Raw genomic sequence first — 25,869 nt, 5'->3', positions numbered from 1 at the left:
CCACACACAGTCTGTCTGCCTTCCATAGGCAGGGCACGTACAACCAGACAAATTTGTTATCTCTATCTACTGGGACCTTACTTTACCCTCATCAGCCCCTCAGGATCAGGCCCGAGGAGGTTTGGACACTCACGGACCACACACACTGTGGCCAGCATCCTCAGGACAGCATCTCTGCAAGATTCAAAGCATTTCCTTCTCACTTACACAGTCCCCGGCAGAGTCTAGTCTGTCTCCCAACTCCTGGGTCAGTGCTCCTCCCACTCACTCCACACTGCCTCATGGTGAAGTGTGTTTGAATGTTTCTGAAAGTCAGGAACTGGCCTGGCCATGGAACCATTCCCATAACGAAACTACAGGCTGCCCGACTCACTGACCAACCAGGGGAGGCTGTGCACTGCGCACGCTCTAACGCCACACATGAACTGCACAGGGCATCCCGTGCAGGCGGGACTGACTGTGCGCACGGGCACAAGCACTGGCAAGCCCTGGTGGGGATGTATGAAGTTTTAGAGGAGTTTTCCCATGAAAGTAACTAATATACAAAGTGTTATCCCCTACCCCTGGGGCAGAACACAGACCAGATTTCTCTTCTGCTCACAGAACGCCTGAGTGATCGCAGCTTAATTTTTGTAAACAGAAAATATTAACATAATAATACCGAAATGCATTTGGTTGAAGCCTAAGCACTTTTTTTTATAAGATACATTTTTATATTAATGTCCATTCCATTTTCAAACACATGTAACTTTAGAGGTTAAACTTCCATGTATAAAATTCCAGTTTACCTTTGAATGGAGCAAGCTAGTCAAGTTCTTCATTTCAGTTGCAGAAGTCATTCTTTCTGCCTGTTGTGTTAAAGTAGAGGTTTCCAAGCCTGGGAGATGCCTCACTATGCCCTCTGCTCAGGTACAGAGCCAATCAGCAAGCAGGCAAGGGAGCAAAGCACAGAATACACTCGCCCCACTGGATAAAACACCAAGGTTTGTTCTGTTAATAGGCTACTTGGAAGGAAATTCATTTTACTTGAAATCAACCTTTACTAAGTTTTTCCAAGAAAAGAAAAAAAATGCGGGCACTGAAGAATGGATGGAACCACTGTATGATTTTACCAGATGACTTAAAAACTGCAGTACACTATTTACCACAAGCAGCCACTCCGCACAGCACCAACCAATTAAACAGGAAATGTTGAGATAATCAGGTTTACAGTGACATGCCTGGGAGATATACAAGACTCCCAGAAGCTCTGTGGCCTCTGCTGTTTTTTCTTTTTCTTTTTAATCCAAAACTTTGAGAACCGAACAGGCACCTATGTGCATGTTAAAACATACCCACCCCCCGAGATGCTATGTTGAGTCAAGTGCTGTATAAGAGGCATTCCGCATCCTAAGTTATTATGCCAAAGATGCGGAAGTGTCCAAAGAAATGAATGTTTTAAATAATTCCACGTTAGTAATACAAAGGATTTTACCTGTATTTGTTGGCTAAATGAGGGCATCAGTGTTTCCAGCTATGACAGCAGTTATTTCTGTGAATTGTCTGAATATTTTGATCATTAAAATTTCCCCTCTGAACCAAGCTAATCCTCGATTAAGAAGATTCCCACCCTGTATTGCTTTAGAAATCCACTTTAATTAGATTCCTTAAAACACTTATGATTTTTAGTAAGTTATACAGTGGGATACTTTTCTTGATTTCTTTTTTTTAAGGAATAAAAGATTAAGAAAGTAAAGGATTCCATCATATTAAAAAAAATTTTTATCCTGGTTTATTTTCCCATTAAATTTATCTATGGCTTCAAAGTTTAAGCGGCACTTGGATTTTGGATGTTTTCATGATTTAACAAGTTGCCATCTCATTATAAAGAGATAAGGTAAATATTTCATCTCATATGTGGGACAGCTTATAAACATTTTAAATAAATCAATAATTCATGTCACCCCATTTATTATTTTCACTATTAGACTTTAAAAGTGCCTTTGGAATTAGCATGTTTTAAAATAATTGAACATGCAAGTAATGTTAATACCTAACCATGACCCTGTTACTATATATCCAGGTAATTTAGTAATGGCAGAACATTTAAACAAAGGCTTCCCTGTCTCTCTTACCCTCTTAATCCAAAGCTAAGTGATTATCCTTTTCTGCCCTTGTGTTTGCACTTGAGCAGTTTAATGACTAGATATTAAAACTCATGCTTTTTAAGCAAACCCTTTCACTTACGGACACTTAAAAGGTACATAAAAAGTGAAGACTGCATTTCTTCTCTGCCATGCTTTCCCTCAATAATGTCCCCTGTCGAGGACTCCAAACATATCCTTAGCACATTTAGAGTTCTCTACGTTCAAGTCAGTGAATGTTAGTTCTTCAACATAAACACAAGAGAGAACAGTTGGCCATGAAATGGATTCTAAGTTCAAAATGGCAAAGGCTACCAAGACACTACCATAGAAACCCACTGAAACGGGAGTCAAATTCAGGTCACTTCTGAGCAAAACTCATCCCAGATATTTTATGGTCATTAAAAAGGTACTTCATTTTAATTTGGAGGCTGGGAGTCAGATGGCCCGTTTTGAAGTGCTAATGCAAAAGGCTAACCCAGGAGCACGCGACCCCACCTCGGGTACCACGGGCTACTCTTTCCCTCTCAGGTGGGAGCCCCCGGAAGTTTACTGCTGACTGACCCCCATTTGGGGGTGGTCCGCCTCCGGCTCCTCCTCTTCCACGTCTGCACTGTACTCTTCAAAGGCATCGTCATCGGCATCTGGAAGCCCCAGTAACTACAGGGGAGAGAAGAAGAGTGGCAGTGAGTGCCAGTGGCCCATGGACAGGAAGATCCAAATCTGACAGCACCGAACAGGACTGAGCTCAGCAGCCACAGATTTCCTGTGGCAGCAACCACCCTTACAATTATTTTCATAACATTAATAGATGGAAATGTCAGTCCTCCATTGGATTGGTGCCCAAAGAGCTAGGTTTTATTGGGGAGACTGGAAATTCTCTACTTTTAATTATCAAAACATGGCATCCCACAGCGCCTATGCAGAAGGATGTATCTGTGCACATGCATGCATTGCTGGCATGTTAGTCATAGTACAATGAACAGTGTTGACTGTCCCATTGAGATATCAAAAATCTATACCCCTCTACGCTTCTTCCCCTAAAAGCATATGCTGCTCTTATTTATAACATACATATACAAATGTGGCAACTATTACCATGTTCAACAAAATGGTTAAATAAATTATGGTGTAGCTACAAGATGAACTCTTTACATCCACTTGAATAGTGTCTTTGAATAATTTAATGGTATACAAAATAGGCTCATTAAGTGTAAAAGCATGATAAAAACTGCTTTTTCATTATGATAAAGATTTCCTTACCATTTATACACAAACATGTAGGAAAAAAAGACTTAAGTAAAATACACCCCAAATTTTAAGAGTACTTTTTAAGAGAGTGTGATTTATGGGTAAATTTTTCCCCTTTCGTTTTTTTGTACCTTCCAAATGCTCTATAATCATCATCAGGGAATTCACAATCTACGCACAGTAAACATTTGCTTCAGGCACTGACGGGTCTTTGGTTAGAAACTGTTAAGTGCCATTTGCCGGGCCTGATCAAAAGCTCTGGGGCTGACAGGAAGCCATGGCCTTGGGCTCTCCTGGGCCTTGCCTGTGATCACAGAGCTTCTGCCCACAGCTCCTCAGGAAGACTTACAGTCTGCAAGCGGCCAAGGGACTTTCTCACATGGTGGCCCCGTGGTTGTTCACTTCCATGCAGCTTCACTGAATGGCCCCCATGATCCAAATACCAACTGCACTAAGACCTTAAAATAAGATGCACCATTCTGCTCACTGTGCCTTTCCTCCCTAGTGCCCTGCCGCCCATCCCCGTCTTCCACTCCCTCTCAAATGGCAAGAGTCTCAGTCAAAATAATGCCTTTACTCTGAAGTTCCTGAACCACCAACGTTTCAGATCTCACAGAGCCCTATAAACACACTCAGGACATCGTCTGCTAGGTGCTATTGGTCCTCTTATACATGTGACCAGCCGAGGCACAGGGGGCCCTCCCCTCAGTGCTCAGAGGGATGCAGCTGAGTAGAGGGACAGGGCAGGAACACATCAGCTTGTCCAGAAAGTTTGTCAAAATCTTGAGTGTGCTTGGGAGAAGGGAGAAGGCTTTTTTTCCTAATTCTGTCTCCCTCCCATATCTTAGTGGATGGAATAAAAAGATGTCTGTCTCTAAAGAGACAGAGGGTGTTTGGTTACAATGAGCACAGATGACTAATATTTTGGTGTTCAATTTTATTTGAAGAGCTGCTCAATGACATACCAAGGTGAAAGCGTCAAATGAGTGGTGATATTTAAGTAGCTAATGAAATAAATATATTGTTGTCACTATGAAGAACTCCAAAATCACTTAAATGCTAAAAGAAGATGCATTTGTTCAATAATAAATGGAACTCCTCACTGAACTGAAGGGATAGCCCTTAAAAGCGGAATGGCCTATAGGTTCCCTCTTAACAAATATACCTGGTACTAGCTGCCTGGAGCCCCGAGTTCAGGAGGATTCTGGGCTCAGTGGGAAAGACTATGGTCAATTAGCAATGGCTGTCAGGGGTAAAGAGGGCACAGTGGAGACATGCAACTACATATTTGCCATTTTTTCCTAAGGAGATATGCTATTGCTCATTCTTTTTCATAATACTCTTAGGTACTTCACAGACCCAAACCCTAGGTATCCCCAACACCCTCTCTCTCCTCAGCATAGAGAGGCTTATAGAAGAGCTTGCAGGAAACCATTACCATCCCTTCCACTCTCTCCTCTTCTTAGTCTCCTACCTCACCTCCAATGGGAATCGGGAGCATAGCTCTAGGTCCACAGCATCAGCCACGAGAGGCCCTCCCCTTGGGTGGGAAATAATATATGCCACTAGGAGAGCTGCTCACCTCACTGCCCTTACAGGAAGGCAAAGAGTACAAAGCAGTTCTCAATGGCTTCTGAAATTTAAGGCACCTTAGCACAGGGTCTGCAGATCTGTTGAGAGCTGTGTAGAAAAGGCCCTGGGCCTGGCATCTGGAAACCAGGGATGCAGTTGGGGACCTCTGCCAAGCCACTCCCTTTGCGGGGCTTCAGAGTCCTTCTCTGTAGAGTGGGAATCATAATACCTACTCTACCTTCACAGAAACTATGAAGATTAAATAAGAAAGTGAATGTGGCCATGGTCTGAAAACAGCAGAGCCTTTTGCAAATTACCTCGTTATATTACCTTGTTTCTCATTTTAAAGCCCAGTCAATTTAATTTTTCAGGGGGAGTTACTGCTGCATCAGTAGACTTCCCCAGCCTCTGCTTCTCCCTCTCTCTTCTGCTGTGCTCGCTTTTGGACTACCTCATTATTAACTAGTAATGTAGGAAGTAGGAAGTAAGAAACTCAATTCTATTAGCTTTCTCATTTGATTCTCAGGCTTACATCCAACATCCCACTGAACCAACCAATGTTGTCATTCTTCAGATTTAACAATAGTGGTGTGTATTGGTTACATTTTACTATCTGTTGGCACTGTCTGAAGTAGCTTTACATATATTAATTTTTTTGGTTCTCATAATAACCCTAGGGAATAGGTGCCATTTTATCCCCTTTTATAGGTAAGACCTAGAAACGTTACCCAGTAAGCATCAGAGTCAGGATTCAAACCCAGGCCATCAGATTGCAGACTTCACATGCCTAATCACCATGTACCCACGAGATTCCCTTCCACCTGTTATTGTTTTTTCTATAGCTGGGGGCTTCAATGTTTCCTACACCTTTTAAAAAATTCAACATACAACATTAACGTTGACACTTCTGAGTATGTACAATTTGGAAGCATGCAGAGGAGAATAGAAAAAGCACTAGAACTAGAATTTGCCTGGCATTCCAAAGGATATCATATGGACATGTAATCTAGCATTCCCACCTCTGTCTCCATTCCATCTATGGTGGGTAAATCTAAATTTTACTTTTGGATCCAAATTTTTAACAGTCAAGAAGACATATCAAAGACAGGAGCACAGACTAGTAAAAATCTAGACACCTTGCTTTTACTGTACCCACACATTCTTATAAGGAAAAGAAGACAGGCCACAATATCCTGTCTGGTATATTAAATTACTCATGTACAATCATTAGTGTCTTTTTCAGTAAAATTTTTTCAGTTGACTGGAAAAAAGTCTTTATACTCAGTCTGGACAGTAGTGTTGGCATTTCCAGGGTCTTGCTGTCCACAAAGCTTCCTTTGGGCAACCCAAGGTTACACAAGAATTTCTGGGGCCCACCCTTCCAAACAGGATTGTCCTTGAAAAGGAGAGATGCTAAGTCTTGAGCAAGTTCCTCAGATCCAAGAGAGTACGGATTACTTGTAGGACTAAATCCAGGTCTTTGGAAACTGATGTAAACTAGCTGAGGACATTTCAGTTGACACTGAGCATGTGCTGTCGCCACAGGAGGCACTCCCTCTGCATGGTGGGCTGGGCATCTTTATAAAAGGAGAGCTGGCCAGTCAGCAAGGGCTTTGGTGCTTTCAGAAGGGCCTCGTGGCTTCAGAGGTGCCTGTAAGTTCCTCCTAGAGGAGTCCTTGAAGCAGCACTTCTCACCTTCTACTGTGTACAGAATACATGATTCACCCAGAGATCTACCTAAAATGTAGATTCTGTTTCAGCTGCATTCAGGTGGTACCTGAGATTCTGCATTTCTAACAAGTGCCCAGGCAATGGTCCAGGAATCATGCTCTTGAGCATCAAGTGTTACTCTAAATCATTTGGGGAATTTGCCACTATACATCTTAACAGTCCATGATGGTGGAGGTACCAAGAAACCTATGACAAGATCCTGGTCAGTCTGTCTTCTTGATATTAGGGAAAAAAAGGAATAGGTGGCAAGGTAAGACCCAAATGAGCAAGTGTAGCAGGTACTCTTTTATTTTTAGGGCTTATTGTACTTTCTAGAGGAGACAGCATTTGAATGTTCATTTGTGAACAAAAATCAAGTCATAATAAGCTTACATTGTCAACATTGAATGCCTTTTATTATGTGCACATGTGCATCACCTTTTCTTATCAGGCTTTCTGACCATTTGGGGCAGCTTCCCACATGTGGATTCTTTTCCTTTCTCTAGGCTCTTGACCATACTATAAGAGTAAAACAAGGAATTGGACTTTTTCTGGGTCACAGAGTTTTCCTGTGAGGTTAAATCCCTGGCTCCCCAGCTGTTAGTGGCGAATTGAAAATACCAGTCTCACTTCTGCCAGTGAGCTACAATTAGAGGAATTTTTCTGGAAGACATGTCCTTGCTTTGTAAGAGAAAAAAATGTAAAGCCACACGTTTTTTTGACTTTTTTGACACTGGGAGGGGACCAGTGTCAATCAAGGCAAGAAAATGGGGGCCCATGGGCTCTGACTCCAGGGAGGGCCACCAAAGCAACTTCAACCACAACAGCACACAAACCTGTCATGGTAACAGGTGCCTCACGACCCTACTCTCCCCAGAGCTCGTTAGAGGAGGAAAGGGAATACGCCAGGAAAATAAAATAAAGCTTTGAGAGAATCTGAAAGGGCAAAGGTCTTTAGTAGTGAAATTGGAAATGGTAATAAGCTCTATCTTCTCTTGTGAACTTTTTTTTAAGCAGGGGGAAATCTGTCACTTTGTTACTAAATAAAATACACAAAAATACTGAGGGAAAAAAATGAATGGCACAATTGCCATTATTTAGATCCATAACAGCTATTTTATTATCCAGCGCAACCATGTCATGACCAGCAACTTTTAACTAAGGGCCACCTAAACAAGAAAAATATAGGATTCCAATGACTCCCTGATACACATTTATCAAGGCTACCAACCGTATCTGAACTACTACTGGACAAGGATCAGCCCACCTGCTCACCTATGGCAAGAACAGCCTGCTCGGCACTGCCATTTGTGTACTGTACCATTTGGACCTGATGTTCAAGCAGGAAAGGAAAAAGTGAGACACAAGCTAAGAGGCCCCTGGAGTGGAGTGGAACATGGGTCACTTTAGGAGGAGGCTGGCCTGCTGCACCCACAGTCAGGTCCCCACCCGGGAAGCACTTCCTAACAGCAGTTATGGGCCAGAAATTGAGACAGACCTCAGCAGGGAGGCTGGGTTTGACAGTCCTTTGTATTCTGTCTGATTCTGAAGCTCTCTGTGATCTACAAGAGAGCAAAACAGGCATAACATGACACTCACTTTGAAGATGGGACATGAGGCTGAGGGGCCTGTTAGAGGCCACATGGCATGGGAGCGAGACAGGCCAGGCCTGAGCCACCCTCCCTCACCCAGGGACATCTCTAAGGACTCTGAACTAAAGGGCCAAGATGGGCCTTTCTGGACTCTCCCCCTGGCCAGCCCTCCTCCCTGTGTGAGCACGTCTAGATCCTGCCTTTTCTTCAGGAGCATCTTCACCTCCTCATGAAGCCAGTGCTTCCTCACTGAGCCTGCTCACATCTACTATTCCTAGCCTTTCTGACATATTATAGACAAAACAGCTGTTTTAAAAACACACAACATAGTTTCTGATTGTAAATGTTTTCTGGGATATCACAGAAACTTTCGAAAATATAGAAAAGAAGAAAATAAATATCACCCATGACCTGTAATCCCAAGGCTCTTTGGTCACATGCCCCTCTAGGGGGTGGGAGCACCCATTCATCCTCCTTACAGCACCAGCATCCAACACAGTGAGTTGTATGGATTAGGTACTGAATGGCTATTTATTATTTTGCCAAACCAATGTTGATAAACTTTTGACTCTAATACCCCAATGACACTTCTTTAAAATCCCTTACCTTAGCCAGAAACTTCTGTTAAGCATGTGTTGAAATCACTTAGCAAACTGTTTTCCCTCTCCACCAAAAATCTAAGTATCCTACAGAAGGTGCCACTGGGTCCTGCTCACTTTTCAGCACTATTTTATCTACTGTCTTTATCCCATCCATACCAATGCCAGCATTACCCAGTGCTTATCATGAGTAACATGCTATATGAAGCTAAGTGCCCAATAAAAGTTGTCATTTAATATTCACAGCAACCCTAAGGTAACTACTGTCATTTAATTCCTAATCTTCCAAATGAAGAAACCGAGAAACAGAGAGGTTAAGTAACTTGGCTAAGGTCACGCAGTCAATAAGCAGCAGAGCTAGGATTTGAATCCAGGCAGCCTGCCCATAGAGCATGGGTTCCTGATGACTGCAATACCCCGATTCCACATCACTAGGTAGACGGCACAAACACTACTCTGCGGTACACACTACCTCACGCCCTCCCGGGAACTATCTCCCTACAGGACCAGCAAAGCATAGTAGTCAGCAGAGCATGGAATGGACTCCTTCCCACAGTGTCTGGACAAACAAGTGCTGTCCTGTAACGGAGTTTCTCTGTACGCTGCCGTGGCTGTCTCTGCAACCAGAAAGCCAGCTCACTGAGGGCAAGAACCAAGGGCTCTGTTCTGTCCCTCACTCTCCAAAGCAGTGCTTCGGCAAACAGCAGACGGTCATCGGACATTTTGGTAAAAATGTGATGAAGAAATAGAGGAAAAAGAGGACTAGTAAGATGGAAAAAAAGAGGAAGAAAAATGTATGTTCTTTTCAAATCTAGCAACAAATTTCCTTGTAGAAGGGGGAAAGGCTTTGACTGTGCTATTGATTATTCCAGTGGGAGGAAACAAATAAGAGAAAGAGGGAAAAAGCAGAGTCCAAAGTCAGTGTGTCAAAGGACAGAGTGTGTGAATGGGGCACGCTTAGCCTCTGCGGCCGGACCACTGACAAAGGCCAGATGATTCTCCTCTTTGGCCCGCACGTGTGGGGACACACAGGCTCCAGCCCACGTCACTGCCTCTGCTTGACTAATGCCCCCAAAGGCAGGAGAAGGCAGTCAACATGCAGGTCCTTACCTTTCTGGGGTGACTGCCCAAGGCAGGGCTGGCGATGGGCTGGCCAAGGGAAAACAAGGATTCTAACTTTGGATGAGGCTGTTTTAAAATAAAGGCAAAAATAGTAGACTTACAGACACTGAGAAGTGGCTGGTGGCTACCATGGGGGAGGGGTTGGGGTGGGTGTGTGGGGAGGGTGAGGGGCATAAAAATTCTCAAGCATAATCTAAGCTGGTCATGGGATGGCAGTGCAGCATGGAGAGTACAGTCAGTGATTCTGTAACACGTTCCTACGTTGACAGGTAGCTGCTGTACTGGTGGGGGTGAGGATTTAATAACACGGCTAGTTGTAAAAATACAACCACTGTGTTGCGTATTTGAAACCAATATAAGACTGTATATCAATGATACTTCAAGAAAAAAAAAGATGAAGGCAAGAATATTCCTCCTGCAGTTTTCCCAATTACAAACAAATTGATCAGATTACCACAAATTTTCAGGGAACTGATATGCTGAAATGATGTAAACTTCAGTTTGTCTGCCTGATAACCTTACAGTATTTGAGTGTTACTTCGAAAAATACTTTCAACTACAGTGGCAATGAGACCCTTTTCTGTTGTCTGATTACCCAAAGTTCCTTTACATACAACAAACTGGTAAACGGGGCAGTGGGAAGAAACGCACGCTTTAGTGATGGAGAGGGTCGTTTCCCCACCGATCTCCAGCAGGCTTTCCTTCTGGTCTGGAACGTCCCTCTCACCTGGCTGGGGACACACCCTGACAGAGAAGCCAGAGCCCCCTGAACTGCACCCTCAGTTACCCTGAGCAGGTGCCCACCGCCTCTCCCCGAGGGGCCAAGAGCCCAGCCCCAGGGCGCCCGGAGACTTCCCCTCCTGGTCCCGGGCGAGGCCTGCTCTCCTCGGGGCGTCCTCCCCGCCCACCGCATAAGGCTCTGCTTCAGAAACAAAGCCCGGAAGCCTAACAACACGAAATCAAAACCATGTGTCTCCGAAAACGTAGCGGCTTCATCTGAAAGGAAGCGTTCAGCCAGTACAACTGCTCTCGGCTATGCATCTGGATTTTGGGGGCTGCTTATTTTTTCCCCATTTACATGTGGCTGCTTGGTTGCTGAAATACAGCCAAATCTTGGTAAAGAAAAAGGGCGCCAGGAGCCCTGGCGGGAGCTCACTTTCTCCAGCTCCAGTTAGGCCAGTTCTGGGGCTCTCCGGCGTGCAGCGGAGATGATGCCCCCAGAGGGCCAGGTGGTAGGCTGACGAATGCAACCCCTGAGAGCACACCGCAAGCAAATATCACTTGCTAATATTCTTTCTGTGGTTAAGATTCAGGGGAACCCATTTTTTAAAAATTCTGCCTACTTTGGTATCTCTACTTGGATGTCTAATAAGCATTTCAGATACTGCTGTGTCTAAAAATCAAGCCCCTGATCGTATCATCCCTAAACTTCTCCCCCTGCAGCCGTCCCCATTCCCTCCACTGCACAGGCAAAGGACTGTGCAGTCATCCTTGTCTGCCTTTTCTCACACCCTGCTTCCAAGCCGCCAGCATGTCTGATTGCATGTTTCAAGGCACCTCCAGGATCCAAGTCCATCCCAGGCCAAGCCCCACTGTCCTTTGCCAGACGCTGGCAGCAGCCTCCTCCGTGGACCCCCTGCTCCCACCCTCTCTGCCCGCTTACAGCCTGTTCTCAGCCTGCCGCAGGGAGTCTTCCAAAAAGTGAACTCAGACCCCTCTTGTGTTCAAACTCCTCCTGTGGCTCCCCACCCCATCGAGTAAAAGCCCACATCCTCCTGTGGCCTGCAGGACCCTTTCACACCTTGGACTCACCCCCTGCTCCTCTCCCCACCCCTCTGCTGGGGCCACACAAGCCCCTCTTGCTCCTTGAACCCTGGCGCTCCCCTAGCCTTCACAGTCGCCTCCTCTGTGCCCAGAGGCTCTCCCCTAGATCTCCTCATGGCCAGACCTCCTTTCACATTCTGTTCAGACGTCGCCTTCTCTGGGAAGACTTCCCTGCTCCCTCAATCAAACATCCCTGCGCCTCTGACACGTCTCCCCCACCTTTCCCTGACTTTTTTGTTTTTGCGTCTGTACTTCTCACTTACCCATCATATGCTGTACTTATTTATGTTGTACCCCAACCCCCAGCCCCACTAGAATATAGACTCAGTGGGGTCTAAGACTGTCATCTGTTTGATCCAAGTGCTAGGAAGAAAGCACTAAATTGTGCCAAGTACCTACTGGGCACTCAGCAAATATACACTGAATGAGTTAAAAGGGATAGAATAGTACTTTTAAGTAAAAAATCTACTTTGAATGAGCCAAATAGGCTTAGAAAATTAACAAACAAAATATTAATTGGTTGGACAAATAATAGGAATCAGAGTGACAAAAAGCCACTGAGATTCCTTTTCTTGTAATGATGGATTAAGTGATTAGGACTAACTCTTCTTGGAGAACTAAAAAAAGTGGACTAAATATGAGAAATGCCTTTTTAAATATATTGACAAATTAGAACCTAAAGAGGTAAACCTAACATAAAAAGCTATTTTTGTCCTCAGGGCATTTGCTGGACCCTCAAAGGAACAACTGGAAGCTTTACTGCATTTCTGGCCTGCTCTCAGAGCTAGGGAGACCACAGTCAAATGTAGGGTCTGCTAAAGGAGCAGACTTGATAAAACACTCCCACTTTGAGCTGGGACCCTGAAGGCCTACACCCTTTACATGGTCTGAGTGTTTGTGTCCCCGCAAATTCATGCTGAAATTCTATACCTCTAGATGTTAGAAGGTGGGGCCTTTGGGAGGTGACTAGGTCATGAAGGTAGAGCCCTCATAAATGTGCCTAGTGCCCTTACAAAACTGGCCCTAGAGATCTTTCATCTTTCTATTAGTGAGGTTATAGCAATAAGATGGCCCTCACCAGACACCAAGTCAGCTGGCACGGTGCCCATGGCCTTTCCAGGCTTAGAATTGTGGGGAATAAATTTCTGTTGTTTTATAAGCCACCCAGAGTCTATGGTATTCTGTCACAGCAGCCCAAATGGACCAAGACAGCCCTCGGGTCGAGGATGAACTAGGAGAAACGAGACCCACAACCTGGCTTTTCAGTACCTAGAGGGCCCCAAGAACCATAGCTCCTGAGCTGCTTGAAGGTGGTCCCAGACTGACAGGGCTCTCAGGCCCTGCAGAAGCAGACAGAAATCCTCTCTGGAGGAATGTACCATCATTTTAGGCCTCAATTTATTCCTATATATAAATTTCCAATACAGTACTGGCACACACAGGATCCAGCACACAAGAAAACCAAAGACACTGGAGTGAGAACCGGCTGAAACAAAAGATGACAAAACAGACTTAACAAACCTTGAAATACTGGAATATCAGATACAGTTAGGCAACCACACAGCATGTCTACTATGTTCAGAGAAATAATAGCTTGAAAATTTCAGCATCAAAGTAGATACTGTTTTTAAAGATTTGAAAAAGAAATAAATAGAAATTCTAGTGCAAATATCACTGAACATGCAGAGTATTTACAATGGGCAGGGAACGGAACCAGGCGACATGTCCTGATAACTGGTGATCTGACTATATTTGTCCAGTAAAGACAAAGAGAAATAGAAAATCTTCCAAATAGGGTGAGAATTCACTCTACATGTTTTTTGGCTAGAATGCAAACTATTAGCTAGCCACAGACATACAGATTCCTAAATGCTAAGGGGGGAGGTGGGGGAAGCTAACTCTCTACAGGAGAGTTTATAAAAAGAGGAAAGAACAGAAGCCGTATCCAATTTCATCCTCCTCTATGCCCACAGACATGGAGGTACATCCTTTATATAGCCTCTGGCAGTCCCCAAATACAGGCCTTACCACTGTAAGAGAACCCCCTCTGCATTTCCAAGCCCTTTCGTTTTAAGTCTCCTGGACGAGAACAGGAATACTTGGTTGTCTCATAAAGGCTGTTTGCTCCCACCCTACCAGAGATTCTCAACTCAAGAGATTCTAGAAATAACCACCACCCCTGCCACAAACAGCTGTGTCACATCCCAGCTCCCCCTCCCTCGCTGCCCTCCCCCTCCCCGCCAGCTGCTATCTTTAAGCCACAAAGCAGACACGAGAAACACGATTACTCATCCCAGATTTTGCCCACTTTCCCCACAACCCATGTTATTCAAAGCACAATCACTGTAGAAAACAAGATAGCTTTGGAAGCCAAGCAGGCACCTACAGGTCTGAAAGACTTGAAGACTTTTTCCAAGACTTCCTGGAGCGTCTTCTTGCCGCAGGAGGAGATGTAATCCTGTGCTAGCTGCAAGAAAGGCAGGCAGTCCTCACTCTCACTCCACACGTGCTATGTGCCCACAGGCGAGGGAAAGGAGAAAACAAAGACACGTTGTCATTACACTCAGTGTGACGTACAGAAACCCAAAGGAATTTTTTTTTTAATTACATGAATTTGGAGAAGGCATCCATTCCAGAGTAAAATTCATAGTCCCACTTTGTTAGCATTGAAGGGGATCAGAAAACGCATACCCTACAGAAAATCACCAGCTTTTGGGCTGCAACCTCATCTGCTCAACTTGCCATCAGATCTGCTCCTACGTAGTACAAAGGCAGCAGGATCGATATTCCCCCACCCCTGGTTTCCACTGCCCCCTTTCCCAGCTCCAGCTAAGGGTCATTTTAAAACAGGAGGGAGGAGAAATCAAGAACCTGCCTGGCCCTTAACTTCACCTTCAGCTGTGGCTAGAGGGTTAATTAAGCATAGTTTGTAACCACTAACCTGCAACAAGATATTTACCCAGGTTATCTGTAAGTGGGGGCAATGGTAAATTTACTTCAAAATGAGATGGATTTAGGAGAACATGCAGAAAAGTCATCACTAAATCACCAGAAAACAAAGACTTTCTGAAAACTCACCCTCCCTTAAAATGTTTTAAGAAACATCATACCCAATCATCACTTCACAATATTTACACACAAAACAGGAGACTGGCTTGAGGTTTCATTTTTTCTTAAGTCTGGATGAGGTGCTTTTTGTTTTTTTCCCTTCCTTCTACACAAGAATATCCATTTAGCACATCTTTAAGACTAGTCTCTCCCATAAATGTTCAAGGATCTGGAAAAACTCCACAAAAAAGCATGCTTGCGAGACCTAGATGCAAAAGTGTCCTGCTCTGCCTACCTGAGGGGTATTGGGCTGCCCGGATGACATCAGGGCATCTGTTAGGCACCAAGAATCACAGCCCAACACTGATGAAAAAGTACAAGCTGTGGGGGAGAGGAGGACATTTGGCAGATGAGAGCAAGAAGCAGGGACTGAGATGAGATCTATTTGGAGATGTAGTGCATGGCAAGCACACACTTGCTCCCTTCTATTAATACAAATGATCAGGGCATCACCCCAGGAATTTAACCGCCTATCACTCAGTAAACATGTCTCCTGCCTCTTCACTGCAGCATTTCTAAGAACTAGACTTACAGATTTAAAATACTGCTCAGATCCAAGAGAGACTACCTAGGTGCTAATGTGCCACATTTACTCCCCAATTATCTGTGTTTCTAGGTGTTTCTAGGATGTAAAGGTCCATTTCTGACACATGTTGCTCTAATTCCAGCAAACTTGTAGAACAGCTAGCTTCCTCCTCACCTAGTGAAGGTAACTTCTAGATTCTCTACCTTTAGAGAATAGCTCAAACACGATACCCTATTACTTAGAGACCCTTAAAGTTGAGCCACTGAAATGCCATTTAGGTGATAGTCTTATATATTGTACAAAAATATAATAGTGCAAAGTGCTTTTATATCCATTTTTGCACTTCTTCATCAGTGGGGATTCAGCAAGAACAAAAAAGTCCCACTTTAATGTAAGTTCTGCTCAGCACCCATTTCCATACTCAATTTTTTAAAAAGTTCCAGCGTATTTCAAATCCTTGTCAAAGATGGGATTGACATCTAGCACCACATAATAGAAAACTCTAAGCCTGCCTTCCCTAGACTTGTGAAGATTAGAAAAAAGCAGAGTTTTTAAAGTACCTGGCCAGTGTGCAGTGGATGTTCAATAAATGGTGGATATAAGTACACCTTTCTCTTTTTGCATCTGCAGGGGAAAAGAGGGTGGGGTTGGGTTTTCCACCTGCCACAAGGCTGAGGTCACATGTTGAGCAAATCAGATGTCCAGTGTGACTGCACCAAGAACACTATCCGAGGCAATGTGGGTTTCAGATAATTCAGAAGTAGACATGGCTATGAAAACCTTGCATACTTCTCTTTAGGTGCAATTACAAAGTAAACTAAGGAAATGTATCACTTAAATAATAACAGAATTGCAGTGTATTCACTACTGCTTGGTAATCAGTTTCTTGTTTCTATGGCATTTCTAACCTCAGGAGATTGTTCATGCCATAATTTCCTTTCACTCTTGGAGTTGATTTATGAATACATCTCGGAGAAGGCAGACTTTATACCTGCTAAAGAGTCATCTGTCCCATCTGCCTAAATTTCCTTCATTTGGCTGTATAACTCACCCTGGAATCCCCATGTTGGTTTTATGAGTTTAAAAGTTTCAACTGAATCCCTGTCCATATGGTAACATGAGGGAGCATGGGGCGTGGCATCAGACAGACCCAGGTGTACATGGCTGCTTAAAAGACATCACTTATTAAATGCTAATTGTTTCATATCCACTTTATCTCATGACAAAAGTAATTTAGTTCTATTTACTAAAACTGCTTCCTTCCAAAATTAAGGCAGTTAGCAAAGATCCATAGAATACAAGATGAACTAAAAATAAGTCTGCAGCTGGGAAAATAAGGACAAAGGGAAAAACACATACGGAAAGTCAGATAAAAACCAAGTGAGAACAGTGCAAGGTAAACAGGCCTGGCCACTTGCTTGGATGGGACACAGATTTGCCTCAATGTTTCCTACACACCTATGCAAAGAAAGTTCAACCAGTGCCCCAAGGCAGTGCTAACACAGACAAGCCCTTCAGAACTAATGGGCAGGGGTCCAGGCAGGATGATTATCTCTTAGAAAAAATAGAGGGGCTGTGGGTAAAAGTGCAGTATTTCCAGAATCTCTCACCTGGCCTTTATCTCCCTATCAATAGGTATTTACAAGGGGCTGGGAAGAGGCCAGAATACCGGAGAGGTTTTTTGGGTCTTCTAGCTGGGATGGGGAGAAACAGGTGAGCCATAGCAGCGGCCAGAGAAAGACACAAACGGAGCCTCCAAATACAGGTTTTTTTCACCTTGACTGATTTCGGCTTCAAAGGTTCATTTTGCTCCGGGGTTGAGATACATTTTGCCCCTGGAGTTACAGGGGCCCATTCCAAAACCAGGGAATGGCAGAGAGCCTGTATGGTGGCTGAGCTGAAGCTCCTGAAAACAGGATGCGGGTTTAGTCTCATACAAAGACAAATGGGTGACTGAAGATGCAGAGTCCTGCACCACAAGGCGTGGCCACAATGACTTCAACTTGGAAAATATTTTAAACACGTGTAACCAAACACCCACTTCGGCCATGAAAAAATTATAGCAGGGGTCAGTGAACCTGTGGCTTTGAACAATTTAACACCCCAGCAAATATAAATCCAGGTACAGAATACACAGACTTTCCAATAGGACGGTGAGAGCTAAGGCAGGTCGCAGATGTCACCTGTTGTAATAGAAATGCCAAGGAAGGGGAGGAGAGCAGTGGTTCTCAAGCTTCAGTGGGCATCACAACCACCTGAGGTTTATTAAAACACAATTGCAGGACTCCACCCACCCCATTCACCCCACTGGAGTTTCTGGTGACAGCCAGGCTGAGAATTTGCATTTCCAACAAGTTTCCAGGTGACACTCATGCTGCTGGGTCTGGGGCCACATCTGGAGAACAAGAACCAGAGCAGAACTTCACACTAATTATGTATTTGGGGGTGGGGGAGTGGCCATGAGCACTGTATTTAAAAACCTTAAAGTCATTGCTGATTAAATCCAGCTGCAAATCTCAGGACAACATGGGTTGCAACAGAGTGGCCCTCACTCTACCTGTCCTGAGCCACCTACCCTTTCCTATAGAGTCCTGCCTTTTGGGAGTTAAAAATTCCCAGTAATAACTGTGATTTTAGAACAGACCATCTGTGGCCCTTCCTTCTGTTATCAAGTTGGGCCTGAGTTTATCATCAACGCTTGCCCACCTTAAGACAATACAACCATGTCATGTGCAAACAGGAAAGTAAGCACATTTGTTTTCTATAGCTCTTTTGAGAACATCCAACTTACCTCAAAATGGCATCAGATCATTAAGGTAATTCAATCCTGCAAGTATCTTTCTGAGCACAGCCTGTGAGCTCCTACTGCTCTGACACTTGTGGGGGTGGTCACTTGATTTCCTGGCAGACTGCAGGGTGGCGGAGGAGCTAAGACACACTCGGTTCTCATTCCTGAACTGTTATTCGAGTCAAAGGGTCATTTCTGTGAACCTCACTTTTTCTATCCTAGTGATGTGTGGGTTTTCTGCCAGTAATCAGTACGAGGAAGTCCTTTTTGAGTTGGTACAGCTTAATCCAAACCTGACTGCTGTCCATAGAAGAGATGGTTAAAGAAGATAAAAGCTACAAGCAATCTCATGCCACCCGACAGGTATCTGCACAGGGTAGGAAGAGCAGGGCTGGCTGTCCCTACAACCTGCTCTTTGTGTCCACCACTGATATTTTACCAAGGAGGAAAATAGAGGCTCAGAGAGGTTAAGCATCTTGTCTGTGGTCACCCAGGGATCAAGGAGCAAAGCCAGGATGTCAACAGAAGTGTGTAACCCTTCAAGCTGAGCCTCAGTTATCTTTATTTGTAAGTCACAGGTAAAAATGATACTAGCAGGATGGTTGTAAAGATTATGAGATAACACTTCCTCTCATTTAACAGGGGCCCCATAAATGCTAAACCCCATCTATTTGAACTCACATTAGCATAATTCTCCTCTCCTCAGGATGACTACTCCATGAATATCCAAAAGGACAATCTTTTACCCTAAAATTATCTTTCTATACAAATAATACACAGACACTGTGGACAGGTTTACAGTGTGCCACTATTCCTCACTTAATCTTCACGATAGTAATGTAATATAGGTACAATTATCCCCTTTGCCCGATGAGGAGACGGGAGAGTTTAAGTTAGACAAAAAAGTGCTTTCTCTCCATTATACCACCACAAAAAATGATGCAATCTCATTTAAACAACTAATATTTTTCTTCTCCAAACAAAAAATTTGTTATTTGGTCACAGAGTTAAGAATAGGGACATACCTAGAAAAATGGGGAAATATACATATACATATAGTCATGTATTTACTACATACATACACATATTACATATAAATGTGTATTTAGAGACATAAGCATACATACACACACAAAATTAAATAGCTCTTATATAAATAAAACCTTTTTTTCTTTAATACTATGACAATTGCTATCATTGTTTTTGTATTGAGGAGAGATTAAACTATACAAAATTTTAGAATTGGCAGAAAAAGTAGGCCAATAAAAGAGCCTTTCCCTCCTCGTCACTAGTGCCCTAGCCTAGGACAAGGAGGAGAAGCAGCTGGTGCTGCCATGCCCAGGAGCACACATGCACGCACACATGTCCTCTGGCTGGTACCTCAGTGGCTGCCAGCACCCCACTCAGCCTGACAGAGCCCTCAGGACTGAGCTGGCAGAAGCGGGGAACGTGCCACTGGTCTGTGGGCTCAGTCCCAACCCAGTCACACCTGAAGAGCCAGGCAGGGTTGGCTCTATCCCTGAACTCCCAGCACAGAGAGGGTACTGGCAGCCTCATTACACCCCGGGATCTGACTTCATGGGCCACCCCATGGAAAGGGGCAGCATAGATGGGATGGCCCATGAATCAGGAAGGGGCATGAGTGCATGGGGGATCCAGGAACTACCAAAGCGAAGGGAAAATAAAAGGAATTCCTTGTTCCTAGGCCTCTGGAATTACTGGCCTGATCCTTCCGTGGGACACTCTGAATGGTAGAAAGGGCTTGGGCTCAAGTACTATTTGTCACTTCTTGGTGGTATAGTCCTAGATGAGTTCTGTGAACTCACTGAGCCTGTTTCCTTGACTATGAAATGGAGATAATAACAAACCTCACAGGATGTAAGGCCCAGTAAGAAGCTGCCCTTGAACTCACAGTCTGAATTGGGTCCCCACTTGTCACTCCTGTGATACTGTTTTCAGTATAGGACTATGAAGAGAGTTGCTCTTCCACTTATTAGAAGTGGGAAAGTTAGTAAACATCACTGAGGTTCAGTTTCCTTATCTTTAAAATAGAGTGAGGATATCTTGTGAGATTATTGAGTTCTACATGCAAAGTGCTAAGAGCAGTGTCTGATACACAGTAAAGTGCATATAAGTTGTAGTTATTATGTTCTTTGAAGCTGTCGTTCTTGAAATTAAACACCTGTCTTCTACACTAGACTCTCTGTATTCATTTTCTTTCATTCATTCTTTTTTTTTTACTTTGAAATTAAGTTTTATTTTCAAACTTAATTAATCAAATTAAAAAACTTATGCATCCTTTCAAACATGAACTTTCAAGAGCTGTTAGGTAAGCTAATCATACAAAGCTGTTTATAACAGTAATAGGAGAAGTCGTCAGGTTTTCCAAGGCAAAATGTCACAGAATTCAATTCACAACTTGGATTTTCAATGATTCAAGTGTTTTTAATCCACCCAAAAAGGTCTGGTCCATGTAAAACAAAATTCTTCCCAGGGATATTCTGTTCTCAATCAAGTTCTTCATTATCACCATCATCTCACACAGTAGGATAGCTGGCCGTGGAGGCAATTCCACCGTGGTTGTTCCAGTCCTTGGCCATCTTTATGTAGCCATTCATGCCCCAGCCTGTACCCCAGCTTCTTTATAGAACTGGAATGTTTGCTTGCTTGCATCTATATTAACAGAAACGAGCCCCACATTTGCCACTGTGACCTCTAGGTCCTCCTCCTGGACAGGGATTCCGTGGAATCCAGCCACACTGGCAGCAGAATACTCAGGTTTGTATTTGCAGGGTTCATCCTTTCCATGGTACGGATGGGATTGCTCTGAGTCCAGGTCTCCATTGTCAATAACATACTGGAAGGCAAAATTCACTAGTCCCCACTGCAGCCACCATTGCCTTGATGTCCAGAGCAGTCCACCAGGTTCTGCTCATTCAGTGGAACAAGTTTGCCAGTTTTCTGGAACATCTGTCCTTCAAGGGCACCAGTTGCACTAAAAGTCCAACAAGAACCACACCAACCCTGGTTCTTCACAAGAGTTACATAGCCCTTCTCTCTCCAGTCCACAGACGGGGGAGGTCCTCAGCAAGGGAAGGTACTGGAAACACTTCCCCAGTCTCGTACTTCTGCTTTTGAAGGGTGTTCATCACCTGCCTGAATTCTCCATTGGTCATGTCACGAAAAGCATTCATTGCCATTGTGAAGCTGTGTTTCCCTAGGGCATATTCCTCATTGTGCTTATCAATCATTTCTAGATTCTTTTCCCACACTGCTCTTCTCCATCCTTCTTCATTTTTGCCATATAGCTTCCTGTGTGTTGCCATCCACTGGGACCATAATGCATTTAAGCCAACATCAACTGATGGAGCAGCTGAGGCTATTCCCAAGCTGAGGATGGTCAGGAGGAGCGAAGGATGCGTATTTAAAAACCTTTGGTGGGCACAGGTGCGCAGGGTCAGCAGGCAGGTTTGGGTCCTGGGTCTCCACTTTCATTCATTCTTACAAACATGGATTGAGCACTATCATCTGTCTGACGCTCTTTCAAGGGCTGGGATACAGTGATGAATAAGAGATCACTGCTGTCAAGAAGCTTATGGTTTAGCAGGGAGGCAGTAAATAAACAAGACTATTAAGTACTAATGAGTGCTGTGATGAGAATAAAAGAGGATGAGGTGAGGGAGTGTGTGGCTTGAAGGTTTCTTCTGGGCCTGAATGGTATAAAGGAGCTATTCATGTAAAGATGTGAGAGGAGTGTTCCAGGCAGGGAGAAAGTACAAAGGCCCCGAGGTAGAAATGAGCTTGGCATGTCCAAAGACCAGAAAAGCCAATGTGGCAGGAACACAGTAACCAAGGGGGAATAACGGTCAAAGATGAAGTCAGAGGGGTGGCAGGAGACAAATCATGAGGAGACTTTAAGCCAGAGCAAGAGCTTAGGATTTATTGTAAATTATGATGTGAAGTCAGTTTAGGCGAGGTGGGGAGTGGTGGGGACATGACCTGGATTATAGTTTAAATAGCTCCAGAGAGACTGTTGTGTGGGCACTGCCAGAGTCACTGATATCATCACTCCCATTTCAGGCACTGTTTCAAACAAGCCTGCTGGGAAGGCACTAATATTATCATCCCCGATTTACTGGTATGGAAATCATGGCATAGAGGGATTGAGTAACTTCCCCCAAGGCACAGTCAGATGTGGGGGACTGGGGTGCAAATCCAAGTAGCCTGACTGTTAAGTTCTCCTAACCACTATACACACTGCCTCTTCGTTGGGTAGAACGGCCTCAGGAGCAGGTGGGCAGAGACTCTATTTGTAGTCTAGGGAACCCTGGTCTGGTACAAAGTAAGCCCTCAGTGAATGTTTGTTGAATGAATGAATGGTGTGAGAACACCTTGTGAAATGCTGTGAAAACTGAAAAATGCTATGTAAATATTCTGTTAACTAATCTGTGAGATTACAGGTCTTCCACTCATCTCAAATTTCTTCTAATGCTTAACAGATTTTTCTGGGGAAAGGAGCAGAGGCAGGACATTTACTTCGTGCCTGAGTTCCTTTAACTCAAGGAAAACAGCACCTTGACAAACCTGGCATGGGACAGATTCAAGGAGAAGTATGGGCGAAGAAAACTCTGGTGGGTGACATCTGGTTTATTATGGTTTCCAGAAACTTTGAAAAAGTTCCAGCCTTCTTAAGGAATTACTTTGCCCCATCTTCTTTTTTTATCTACTTTATTTAATTGTCAGCAAATCAATTTTATGTTCAAGCTTTTTACTCATACAAGTGGGAAAACATTTATAATTAAGAGTGGCTTAATTATAGTTTGATGGTTTGATATACATACTCGGGCCCTGAATGATGGTTTGATATACATACTCAAGGCAGGAGAATAGTCTTGCATTTTCTTCACCCACTTCTCCGTGGAACAATTTCTTTAGGTCTGACAACTGCAGTGCCAGCAGGAAGGCTGTGTCCACCTCTCCCCCATAAAATCCAGTACCATGAGTGATTCTCACCCTGTCTCACACAGTAAGGAGGGGAAAGGCTACTGGCAGACTAAGGAAGCCCACGTCTAGAGGAGACTCCTAATCAAACCTAAATAGTGAAATTAGTTGGACCCTGGTGCCCTTTCCAAGTTATCCATGGGGCTTTCTAGTACTTTCACAATGGAGTAAATCCCTTTTTAAACATCTCCCATTCCTCCGAATAACAACACTTACTGATTTTAACTGCAGTTAACGGTGTTCTCACATGTATTTATAACTTACTTGCTCTTCACAAGTACCTATGATGGAGACATTGTGATTAACCTTATTTAACATGTGACACAATTGAGACTCTTAAAAAAAAAGTTGTTCTAAACTTGGGAACCCCAGATCTCTGGTCCAAATTTGTGGGGCTCTTGCTGTGCATGGAGACTGTTTAGGGGCTTTATCTAGTCAGTCAACTGGGCACTGGTATTACACCCATTTTTTGGAAGTGAACTGAGCTCAGGGGAAGGTGTTTGACGAGAGTCATACAGCCAGAACTCACTCAAAGAACTGGCTGTCACCCAAGGCCCTTCCTCTTCCAGAGTGGGCCCAGTGGGGGGTTGGGGGCCCCGGTGGTTTCTTGCCTCCTAGGGTTGGGTGGAGGTGGTGGAGAAGCATGCTTTATTGCCAAGGTATACACAAGCCGTCTTCTCTCCAGAGCCAAGAACGGGGATCTTGCTGTTCAGTTCCTTAAAGAACTCCCCGTGGGTGGAAGTGGCGAGCAGCGTCTGGGACCAGGGCCCAGCTTTGTCACCCCACCTGAGGAGCCAGCGCCAGGCCGCGCGTCGGCGCCGCCCCACCTCCGTTTACAGGGGCGGCAGCAGAACAGACTCCAGGCTCAAGCCGGCGACCGCAAGGCAACCCGACCCATAGCCGCCTCCATCTTACATTTGGGGACCATTATTTTTACCGTCCTTATAAACACTTCACGGAGGGCCATCCTCGCCTAGTCTCCACACCTTCCACCCCAACTCCCCTGGCCCCTGCATCCCCTGGCAGTTTAGCCAGCGCCAAGATCCCAAGTGGGCGCAGGATGCAAAGTCCAGGATTTGGACACCGCAGTTCCAGGTCCCGGTGCCTCCGCGCCCGGGCGGGAGTATGCGGTGGAGGAGCGCGGATTCCCCCTCATCTGCGCACACCGAGGGGCTGTGGTCGGGCCGCGGCTGCCGCCTCTGCCAAACATAACCCGCTTGAGCCCCACACACTTGCTGGAAGCTCACAGAAGAGCAATGGAAGCACAGGAGGAAAGGGGGATAGGCGTGCCCGCGTGTGGGTGTGTGCGCGTGTGTTATGTGGGTATGCGCACGCGCGCGTGCGCTTTTAAGATCCGGGTGTAATTTTGCACGGAAGGTCTGGGAGATGTCCACACATCGCTAGTGTGGACAGAGGCTTTGTGTCCAAGCAGGCAGGGCAGGGAATAACACGGGGGCCGGGAGTTCTCCCGGGCGGGGACAACTCAAGGAGTTGTGTTCGCGCACTGGGAGGGGAACGGGATTCCTCACTCGGACGGGACTCCTGAGTGTAGGTAGACCCGGAGTCCGGATCCTGCGGGAGGGCCCGTGCGCCCGGCCAGGGCTGGTGAGACGCGGCGACACCCCAGAGATACTCCAGGGCAAGCACCGCACAAGGGCCGTGGGGTCGCGTTCTCCAAACAGCCCGCCTCAGCCCGGCTCCCCGAATCCTAAGAGCGCCCTGCCCGCCGCCCACCGGCCCCACCCGGAGCGCCGCCGCCGCCGCCGCGCGGGGCCCAGGGGTTCCCTCCCGAGCTCAGAGCAGCGGGGCGCGCGGCGGCCAGCCGGTCACGCCTCCCCCCCGGAATCCTCGGGCCCCACAGCCTCCCCAGCGTGCCGGAGCTCGGGCGCAGGGACGCGGCCACGCGGCCACACTCGCGCTCTGCAGCGGTCCCTCCCCCAGGCACTCACAAAATTGTCCCCCGCAGCCGTTGTCCGGACACAGCACGTAGAAGGAGACGCCAGGGTCGGCGTAGAAATCCATCCTGCGCTCGGTCTCCTCGGTGGCGATGAGCTCGAAGGGCGTGTTGGAGCACCATTTCTCCGCAACGTCAGCCAGCTGCTGGAAATCCATCCTGGCCCGCCGCGCCCGCCGCTCCCTCAGCCTCCGCTCGCGCCGCCCGCCTCCCGCTCCTCCGCCACCCGCCCGCCCTCCTCTCCCCTCGGGCGCCCCCCTCTCGGGCGGGCAGCGCACGGCTCCGCGGGCTCGGGGGCTGGCGGCGGGGCCGGGCAGCGCGGACTCCCTCCGGTCCCGGGATCCTCCCGGCGGGGACTGTTTACATGCTGTGTGTAAAGGGTGGGCGGTGGCCAGGGACGGCGCGGCGCCGCGCCCGGCTCCTCCCCGCCCCGCCTCCCCGCCCGCCCCCTTTCGGGCCGCCCGGGAGGCTGGCGCGGCCGGGCGGGGCACGGCCTGCAGCGGGCTGGGCAGAACCAGGCGCGGCGTGGCGGGAGGGGCCGGACGCTCCGCGCGCGCTTCTGTCCGCCTGCCTTGTTTTATTACCGAAGCCCGAGCATCCCGCGGCCCTCCCGAGCCCGTGGCCGTCCCGGCCGGTGGCGTCAGGAGCCCCAGCCAATCACCCGAGCGCGAGGTCTGCGCCGCGGCCTGCGAGCCCGGT

General features: G+C 46.0%; 1 protein-coding gene and 1 pseudogene across 1 annotated transcript; both read right to left on the bottom strand.

The window, feature by feature from the left end:
* Window positions 1-1,617: 1,617 nt before the first annotated feature.
* Window positions 1,618-25,566, bottom strand: MTURN (maturin, neural progenitor differentiation regulator homolog). Its single transcript, XM_036897357.2, is given in 4 exon segments — window positions 1,618-2,783; window positions 14,180-14,302; window positions 25,166-25,177; window positions 25,179-25,566. Coding segments are annotated over 4 exon segments (396 nt in total). The 5' UTR covers window positions 25,329-25,566; the 3' UTR covers window positions 1,618-2,672.
* On the bottom strand, window positions 2,770-25,158 carry LOC118918482 (procathepsin L-like; annotated as a pseudogene).
* Window positions 25,567-25,869: the final 303 nt, after the last annotated feature.

Source organism: Manis pentadactyla, chromosome 7, assembly GCF_030020395.1.
Source record: "Manis pentadactyla isolate mManPen7 chromosome 7, mManPen7.hap1, whole genome shotgun sequence".
In the NCBI taxonomy this organism is placed as follows: Eukaryota; Metazoa; Chordata; class Mammalia; order Pholidota; family Manidae; genus Manis; species Manis pentadactyla.
This window is presented reverse-complemented; position numbering and strand designations above follow the sequence as displayed.